Below are 9,248 nucleotides of genomic sequence, written 5' to 3'. Positions count from 1 at the left end.
CGTAATAATTTAAGATCATTTGTGTATGGTATATGGTTTAAATAAGGTACAAAACATACATATCCATTTGAGTTATTAATGGCATTTTCTGTTTCTTTGTATTGTTGCTCTCATGGTGTGTTCACACAAGGACATTAAACGTTGTGAACCATCAGACAGCTCTGCATACAGGGTGCCCATTTGATGATAACATTTCTAGTCAAATGATCACAAGCATTCAAATGGAGGATTTTTTTCCCTTGCCCAATTAGAAGGAATTAATTTTGATAACATTTGAAGTAGGTGAGATGAAACAAATGAGGACTAGTAGATGTCGCTCATTCCCCCACAGGAGCAAGGAAGTACATTTTAAAATTTTGAATGAGATTCATCCAAGAAAATGAATTTTTGAGAATTACATTTGGTTTTGAAGCGGAATTGCTGTTTTGTTTTGTTTTGTTTTGTTTTGTTTTGCGACAAGGACGTTGAAAACCTTGAACCTTTTTTTCCCCCCTATGCAATTTGTTGCAGGCTTTTTGGTTGGAGATGGAGAGCTGGTTTAGGTCCAAACAGATTGCAGCGTGTCCGTTTCTATCAAATGAATGAATTAGGATCATTTATATTGAGTAATCAACGTCATTTGTGTTGATGATTTTGCTGTCGAAGTGAAAATGAAAGGACCTCGCACCAGGGCTCCTCCTGCAGACAGTGACGTGAGCTGCCTCCGTGATAGCGGGGACGCTGATGAGGAATACAGTCCTGTACCAGGCCAGGTGAAAAGAAGTTTGCTATGTTCTCAGCTCCTTTGTGACATTTATGGATGTGACTATGTACAGAACATAAAGATGTCTGCTCTTTCTAATGTGACTTCTTTTTTCCACATTTTTGCCCAATTTTAAGGACTGTGTAGAAATGTGCAACGTTCATCTGCATCAACAAAAACGACAACTGCTTGCATGCTCACTCGTCACACTGAAAGGTCAGTCAAACTGCTGGAGTGGGAGTAAAGGTAGCTTTTTATTTGTATTTGTATTTGATGGTTACAATTGGTGACTGTGTGCATTTAGAATGACTAGTAGTAAGTAAGGAGAATTATTGTATTTATTTTAAAGCAAAACTACCCCAACACCTTTTATATGGTGAGTGGACAGTGGTAAAACCAAGTAAACCATTTAAGCGCCCTTTTTTGGCACATCTATGAGTTACTCAAAGAGCTATTATGAACCAGTATATGAAATGTTCACAAGAGCCTAATTTTTGACAACGTACTGTAGCCGTTTTAAAACCTGCTACTTAACCCAAATTGATGGGCTAACCTGCTTGGCAAATGATTTGCTCCACCTCAGCCCCTCCGCTGTTGCGTACAAGCAGAGCATGCTGTTCGTCCTCCGCCAGTCCCTCCCTCCCTCCCTCCCTCCCTCCCTCCCTCCCTCGTGTGACTGTCGAGTCGAGTGAAATTGTAGGTCCCTTACGTTCACCAGAATATGTGAAAGCTTTATGACTCTACCAGCCAATACCAACACATTATTTTCATTGCGAGTCTGCTTTTCTTCTGCTACTTGCTAGGTAGGTAGTTAAGATGACGTTTCCCCCAAAGGAAAGGTTGCAGGTGGTCAGACTGAAGGCTTATGGCCATCACTGTCATTTTTGAGTGGAATGAGAAGTGTTAATATGAATGTCTCTATCGTGCTGCTATTGGCTCGCTTAGGAATGTGTGTGGCGTGCGTGCATGTGTGTATCTGCACAGAAAAAAAAGTCACCTCATGGAGTAATTCATGGACATGAGATCGTTTTTCAGCCAACAATAGCTTCATTTTGAAGTGTATTTTTATTGATATATTTGTATTAAAGACAAGGTGTAAAAAGGCAGCGACAAACAGTGCTAAATTCTATTTTGTTCAAATGTTTTATAAGATGTGTCTGCACTTCACCCATTCAGACGTGTACAGGCAATATTATTATTTTGCAGATTCAAGCGCATTTCTTTCTTTTTTTTTTTACCTGTATGTTAATGTATATATTATTTTCATAACATAGTACAGACAAGCAATTTGCAAAAGCAACGGCATTTCAGAAATTTTGTTGAACGTGTTCCAATGGTAGTTAAGACATTTTTATTCTATTCTTAGTAGGTTGTTGTATCACGAGAGCTGGCGTGGCTGCTAGCGTAGCCGTTGTGTGTATGTTGAGGCAGAAAAGAAGCATTCAGTCCATTATTATTGTTTTTTATTGTGTCTAGCCATGATACGAAGAAGGGTATGGCGATTCCAAAAATCCCGACATTCCAAACCTTTGTGTTCATTTCTTGTATTAGGAATGTCCTGTGAAATATTGGCGGCCACGCACAATCATTTCGTCTTATGAGAAGCTCAGCTTGGCTTCACGATCATGTGTGAGGAGAGTCCAACTTGTCCCTTATTTGGCACTCAATCTGATTTTCATTTTACACCCAATTCCAAAAACACATTTTGCAGTGTGTCACAAAAGAAGCCGAGTCAAGTCTGATGCATTTATATAGCCTTAATCCCAGAAGCGCTTCACAAGCCCAGTTGACAAACATTTGTTGAAGTTGAAGCACGTCATTAAAAATGATGAGTGCATATGAAACATATCGTATGATACACAGATGAATAGTAAATGTACAAATATACAAGATTTAAAGCACGCTTCACAATATCACGGCAAGCACGGCAGTGGCGATGGTGGCGGTGAGGGAGAGCATCTGGATGCTGGCGCCGCTTGTTTGCACGAACGTGGTCAATGACGTGTCTGCCGCTCTCACTGCAAAATCGGCGGTCCTGGCTGACATGGACGCCAGAGACTGCATTGTGGCCGTCTCGGTGTCGAGGGGGACGCCCGCCATGGTTGTCATCACAGCCAGCTCTGCCACCTGTCTGGTGGCTTCGACGGATGCCTGTGTTATGGACGCCGTGTTCAGGATCCCCAGCAGAGTGAAAATCTCCCCAAAGTCTTCCTGCGCAGTGCCGTTCAGCAAGCCTTGCACCCTCGCAATCAACTGTCTCCAGTCGTCGTCGACACCGATGGCCACTTGGAAGACATCCATTATGGTTTGCGTCGTTGCTCCGGCAGGAGCCACATCCTGGGCAGCTGCCGTTGCCCTGGACGCAATTCCGGCTGCCTCCATCGCCACCTCTGCAAATGCCATGTCCAGGGGCGATCCGTTTTGCGATGCTTCCATGGCTGCATTGGCCGCGTTAGTGGCTTGGGCGGACGCTGCAAGCCCGGCATTCACTGTCGACTCCAGGGTACCTTCACTGTTACTCAGTGAGGTGGCGGCACTCACCGCTTCCTCTGCGGCGGTTAACGCGACTCTTGCGGCTGCTTCTGCTTCTGGCCCGGCGGCGGCGGCGGCCGCCGAGGTTGTTGCTGTTATTGCTGCGGCCGAGGCTGTCAAGCTGACCACTAGTGACTCTTGCGCCAAGCTAAGAGCCGTTCTACCCATAAGGTTTTGTACCATTTCGATCGCTGTTCGTGTTGTTGTACTTGCAACAATTGCTAAACTCTGTGCGCCTCGGGAATCGTCCGCAGATTCTGCTACGATTGCTGTAGCTTCTGCCAGCGATGCAACCTCTTCTGCTGCCTGAATTGCTGCAAACATTTCAGGTGTCAGCATGGATGATGGCTCACTTGAAAATAGCTCTCTAGCATCCCTTGATACCGTCTCAAATAGTCCCACAGTGTCCAAAAATTCCTCTGGTCCTTCCTCCACCACTCGTCTGGCTACTTCTGCAGCGTTGAGCGACACCTGTGCTGCTTCTTCATCAATGCTTCCGTCTTCTGTTGCTGCTTCTGCTGCTGCTTGAGCTACGGCGTCTGCCGCATCTGCTGCATTTTCTGCGGCAGCTGTAGCCTCCTGTGGCTCAGCGTCTCCATTTGCAACGGATATGGCTGCAAGACTTGCTGCCTCTGCGCTTGCCAAGGCGGTGTTGATGGCAACTTCTAGATCTGTCCCAGTACCAGCCGCAGTAACTGCCGCCGCTGAGGCTGCGAGGGACGTCGCTGCTGCCGCCAGGGAGGCTTGCCTTGAAGCTTGGACAGCTGTTGGTATTGGTGCAGCGGCTGCCGCTGCACCTGCACTTTGTGCTGCAGTTTGTATTTGTTGGATAGCTAGTTCGCCAGCTAACTCAGCTTCCGCATCTCCTGCAGTGGATGCTGCAGCTCGCTCTGCCGTGTCGAGTGCATCTTGAGCCTGAGCTGCTGTTTGTTCTGCCAACGCAGCTGAGCTTTCGGCCGCCTCTATGGCTTGTATTACGCTGGCCTCTACATCTGCCGGTAGGTCTGCTGAATTGAGTAAAAGTTGGAGCTCTTGCGCTGCCATCTCAGCCTCTTGGTTTGCATTTCTTGCATCTTCTATAATAGATTCTGCATTTTGTGCGGTGACTCCAGAAGCCATAACTTCCGCTGCTAAGTCTGATGTATCTGCGGCTGACCTCGCTATGGTTGCTGCATTTTGTGCTGCTTGGGAGAGTAGTAGTGCAAAAGGGGCCAAGTCGCCGCTCGCTCCCGCCGCCGCTTCTTGGGCTCCTGTTGCAGCAGTTAGGGATGCGTCTGCTGCTCTGTCTGCTGCTGCTGCTGCTGCTTCTGCATCTATGGTGCCTTGTGCAAACTCCAACGCAGCAGTGGCTGCCTCGTCTGCAGCAGATGAAGCCTCTTCTGCAGCTTCTTCTGCTTGTGAGGACCCCCCTGAAGCTGCGGCTGTTGCTGCAGCAGCTGAGCTGGCCAGTGATGCTGCTGCTGATGCGCCAGTTACGGATGCTGCCAAGGCTGTGTCTACTGATCTTTGGATCGCCATTGTCGGTCCTCCTGCAGCGGCTGCCGCTGCACCTGCACTTTGTGCTGCAGTTTGTATTTGTTGGATAGCTAGTTCACCAGCTAACTCAGCTTCCGCATCTCCTGCAGTTGGTGCTGCAGCTCGCTCTGCCGTGTCGAGGGCATCTTGAGCCTGAGCTGCTGTTTGTTCTGCCAACGCAGCTGAGCTTTCGGCCGTCTCTATGGCTTGTCTTACGCTGGCCTCTACATCTGCCGGTAGGTCTGCTGAATTGAGTAAAAGTTGGAGCTCTTGCGCTGCCATCTCAGCCTCTTGGTTTGCATTTCTTGCATCTTCTATAATAGATTCTGCATTTTGTGCGGTGACTCCAGAAGCCATAACTTCCGCTGCTAAGTCTGATATATCTGCGGCTGACCTCGCTATGGTTGCTGCATTTTGAGCTGCTTGGGAGAGTTGTACTGCAATTGGGGCCAAGTCCCCGCTCGCTCCTGCCGCCGCTTCTTGGGCTCCTGTTGCAGCAGTTAGGGATGCGTCTGCTGCTCTGTCTGCTGCTGCTGCTGCTGCTTCTGCATCTATGGTGCCTTGTGCAAACTCCAACGCAGCAGTGGCTGCCTCGTCTGCAGCAGATGAAGCCTCTTCTGCAGCTTCTTCTGCTTGTGAGGACCCCCCTGAAGCTGCGGCTGTTGCTGCAGCAGCTGAGCTGGCCAGTGATGCTGCTGCTGATGCGCCAGTTACGGATGCTGCCAAGGCTGTGTCTACTGATCTTTGGATCGCCATTGTCGGTCCTCCTGCAGCGGCTGCCGCTGCACCTGCACTTTGTGCTGCACTTTGTATTTGTTGGATAGCTAGTTCACCAGCTAACTCAGCTTCCGCATCTCCTCCAGTTGGTGCCCTAGCTCGCTCTGCTGTGTCGAGGGCATCTTGAGCCTGAGCTGCTGTTTGTTCTGCCAACGCAGCTGAGCTTTCGGCCGTCTCTATGGCTTGTCTTACGCTGGCCTCTACATCTGCCGGTAGGTCTGCTGAATTGAGTAAAAGTTGGAGCTCTTGCGCTGCCATCTCAGCCTCTTGGGCTGCATTTCTTGACTGTTCGATGATTGATTCTGCATTTTGTGCGCTGACTCCAGAAGCCAAAACTTCCGCTGCTAAGTCTGATGTAGTTGCGGCTGACCTCGCTATGGTTGCTGCATTTTGAGCTGCTTGGGAGAGTTGTACTGCAATTGGGGCCAAGTCCCCGCTCGCTCCCGCCGCCGCTTCTTGGGCTCCTGTTGCAGCAGTTAGGGATGCGTCTGCTGCTCTGTCTGCTGCTGCTGCTGCTGCTTCTGCATCTATGGTGCCTTGTGCAAACTCCAACGCAGCAGTGGCTGCCTCGTCTGCAGCAGATGAAGCCTCTTCTGCAGCTTCTTCTGCTTGTGAGGACCCCCCTGAAGCTGCGGCTGTTGCTGCAGCAGCTGAGCTGGCCAGTGATGCCGCTGTTGATGCGGTAGTTGTGGATGCTGCCAAGGCTGTCTCTACTGATCTTTGGACTGCCACTTCTGCAATTGTTTCGGGGACTGTGCTGACAGTAGTGGTTGCCTCATCTGCTGTACTGGTGTTGCCTACAGTGGTTATGCTGTCGAGGGTTGTACCGTCATTGCTGTTGCCTATAGTGGTTGTGCTGTCGAGGGTTGTACCGTCAGTGCCCATTGTGATGTCGGGGGGTGGGTCGTTTTCTGACTCTGTGACCTGGAGGAGCACTCTCTTACTACCGCCATGTTGTTGAAGCCCCTCAACATTAGTTCCTGTTTCAATTAAGCAGTTTTGTCAGATATGAAGTGATGGCATGAAGATATATATTGTAATAGTCCGTTCCGATTACTTACCAACTAGCAGAAGTACATAAACAAAAGTTTTGATATTCATCGTGACTTTTCCGTCCTTTGATGTACCAAAGCAAATGTGGTTATTTCCTGTAAAATGATGAAGAGAAAAAGAATAACACTTAAAGGCGTAATACAGTTAATTTCCCAAATGTTTCCACTTTTATCAAAAGCAGCTTGGCTGCAGGAATGAGGATCTTCAAACCGTGGCTAATGCGTTTGTTTTTCACTGCCTTGTTTCTGTCAGTGTATTATCATTATGTTACCTCACATTGCGTGGGTGAACTGTATGCTTAATAAATTGTGATATACTAGTAATACCTAACAACCATGAAACATTCTTCTACCTTTTGTGAGGAACTTCAGGGCTTTGGTAAAGTCCACCCAGAGTTCAAACTTGAACTGTTGGGTTGTGATTTCCTTTAATCATAAAGCTTCACATGACCCATGCAAGACACACACGGATGTGGAACGAGCGGTGCTAGGCTGAAGGCAATAGGGCCAAAAGACGCTCTCATGCTAACGTCCACACTTTTGGTAATAAAACGGACTACCCGAGAGTCAGACTGACTGTTCACTGTCAAATCTTTGCCTCTTCTGTGTCAGGATTAGAACACAAGCACTTGCACTGTGAACATTATTGCCAGAAAGTACTGCAGTGTATATCCAAATAATAGATGATGGACTGGTAGGTGAGGTCTAAGCTATATGACCACTTTGCTGCATTTGTTTCTGAGGATGTTGCGGGCTACAAAAAGGCAAGATACGACCAGCGTAAAATCGTCAAACATGCCGGACCAATACGAAAGGATTGCTTGACAAACTCAGACTCCCGGCGCATGTGAAAAGGACTAAAGCACAGGACTGACTACCAGGAGGAGTCACAATCAGCCATGGGACACAGCCAGAGGAGGTGAACCAGTTCTACGTCTGTTTCGAGGTCCTTGGCTTGAACAGCAACATAGCCAGACTAGTTGCACAGGAACAAACCACAAAAGGTGGATGGACCAGAACCCTTCCCAGGGGGCACCCTGACAACCTCCTCATTGGCTGAGGTATTTACGCATATACTCAAGCTGTCCTTGTCCCCATCTGCCTTAAGTCCCCGCCCATCGTGCCCCTCCCAAAGAAAACCTCGGTGAGTTTGTTTCAACGACTACTGTCCCACGGTGCTCACGCCCGTCGGAATCAAGTGCTTTGAGGTGATTGGCAAGCCAAACATTAATGCCAATCCCTGCCACCCTAGACCGTTTCCTCTTTCAAGCCATCAGGACTGTTCCACAATCTTGGCACACCTGAAGGGACACATACAGCACTGTTTTGTTCTGGTTTTGATTCTGATATCCCCTTTTAGTGTCTTCAATTATTAATATTTTCTACCTTTTATGTTAATATTTTCTGTTCTTGAAACGGGAAGTATGCAAGTAAGAATTTCATGGAATTTAAAAAAAAAAAAAAGTCTGTTCATTTGCTGTGCTCATGGCAATCAACGTCTTGAAATCTCGAACTGTCGCCAATGTCAAGCTGATCCACACTGGACAAGTAACTTTTTTTGTACATTGTGACTGTAAGTCGTCAGTGTCCAAACTCAACGACCCCATTGGCCAAACAAGCCAAAGTCCGTTTGGATCTTTGAGTCCAGATCAACTCCTGATTCTACAAATTGCGACAATAATAAGTCTGACTCGGATATCCTCTCAATGACATGACTTCAAGGAGAAAAGTACTCACCCCGCTCAATCAAGTCTGCTGCCAGTACCCTGAGTGGTGCTCGAATGGATCTGTGCGTTGGTGTTGGTCCTGCTCCAACGCTTTATGTTATACCTCCCAGCTAGCTCATGATCATTAATAAAGAGTGTGACCTTACCTTGTGTCCTGCCCTTGTTGAGGCGAGGCCTTGCTTACTGCCACGCCTTCCTCTTTTGAAGAAACTTAATTGTTCATGCTTAGTGCGTAATCATGACATAAATCTTGTCGAGCCACATCATTTTTACTGTTTATAATTGACCAATTAAGTGACTAACGTCATCTTAAATGAGTTCCAAACAGAACAAGTTACAAGTGAGGAATTCACACCTGATGCTGTTGACTGGCAATGAGAGCGCTGATGTGTTGCGGGTGTGGTTCTTCACTGAAAAATGATGTCAAAAATATTGAAGATAGTGTCAGACACTTATCACCCACCTCAGCTCAAAAGACAGAACGAGATGGGAGACAAACTGTCAGTATTGAGTGCGTGAAGGCGCAAACATTTTCATCAAACCAAGGAGCAAACAGGTGGAGCGCTGTAAGAGAGGAACGAAAAAAAGTCAGGTCAATGCGCTTCCAACGTGTCTTGAATCGGCAGTTGCCAACCTTTTTTTGCACCACAGACCATCGCCAAAATCAATACGCCGCCATGTCTTGCTGGCTTATGCCCACTTTGGACCTCCGAAAAGATCTGAGCCTATATTCCTAAAGATTCTGATAATCCTCTCAGAGAGCTCCTAATAAGGGGGAAATTCAAAGCAAGGAGTCTTGGCATAGGACTGATTCCAGAGCGTTCTCCAACAACTCTGAGCAAAGAATGGACAGAAACTCTTCTCTTAGGGAGGAGGTGTGCTTTGAATTCACTGTCATCCAGG

General features: G+C 47.5%; 1 protein-coding gene across 1 annotated transcript; it reads right to left on the bottom strand.

Annotated features, from left to right (window-relative positions):
• Positions 1-2,188: 2,188 nt before the first annotated feature.
• On the bottom strand, positions 2,189-8,562 carry LOC144037150 (uncharacterized). The gene is made up of 3 exons (XM_077548353.1): positions 8,356-8,562; positions 6,628-6,714; positions 2,189-6,546 (listed from the first exon to the last, which is right to left on the bottom strand). The coding sequence occupies exons 2-3, from the start codon at positions 6,665-6,667 to the stop codon at positions 2,648-2,650; spliced, it is 3,939 nt and encodes a 1,312-aa protein (XP_077404479.1). The 5' UTR covers positions 6,668-6,714; positions 8,356-8,562; the 3' UTR covers positions 2,189-2,647.
• Between the last annotated feature and the right edge of the window lie 686 nt (positions 8,563-9,248).

The sequence above is a fragment of the Vanacampus margaritifer genome, chromosome 17, assembly GCF_051991255.1.
Source record: "Vanacampus margaritifer isolate UIUO_Vmar chromosome 17, RoL_Vmar_1.0, whole genome shotgun sequence".
In the NCBI taxonomy this organism is placed as follows: Eukaryota; Metazoa; Chordata; class Actinopteri; order Syngnathiformes; family Syngnathidae; genus Vanacampus; species Vanacampus margaritifer.
This window is presented reverse-complemented; position numbering and strand designations above follow the sequence as displayed.

Coding starts and splice junctions, on each gene's coding strand:
- LOC144037150 (XM_077548353.1), bottom strand. CDS start 6,667: ATGAATATCAAAACTTTTGTTTATGTACTTCTGCTAGTTG. Junction 6,547..6,627: donor TTATGTACTTCTGCTAGTTG/GTAAGTAATCGG, acceptor TAATTGAAACAG/GAACTAATGTTGAGGGGCTT.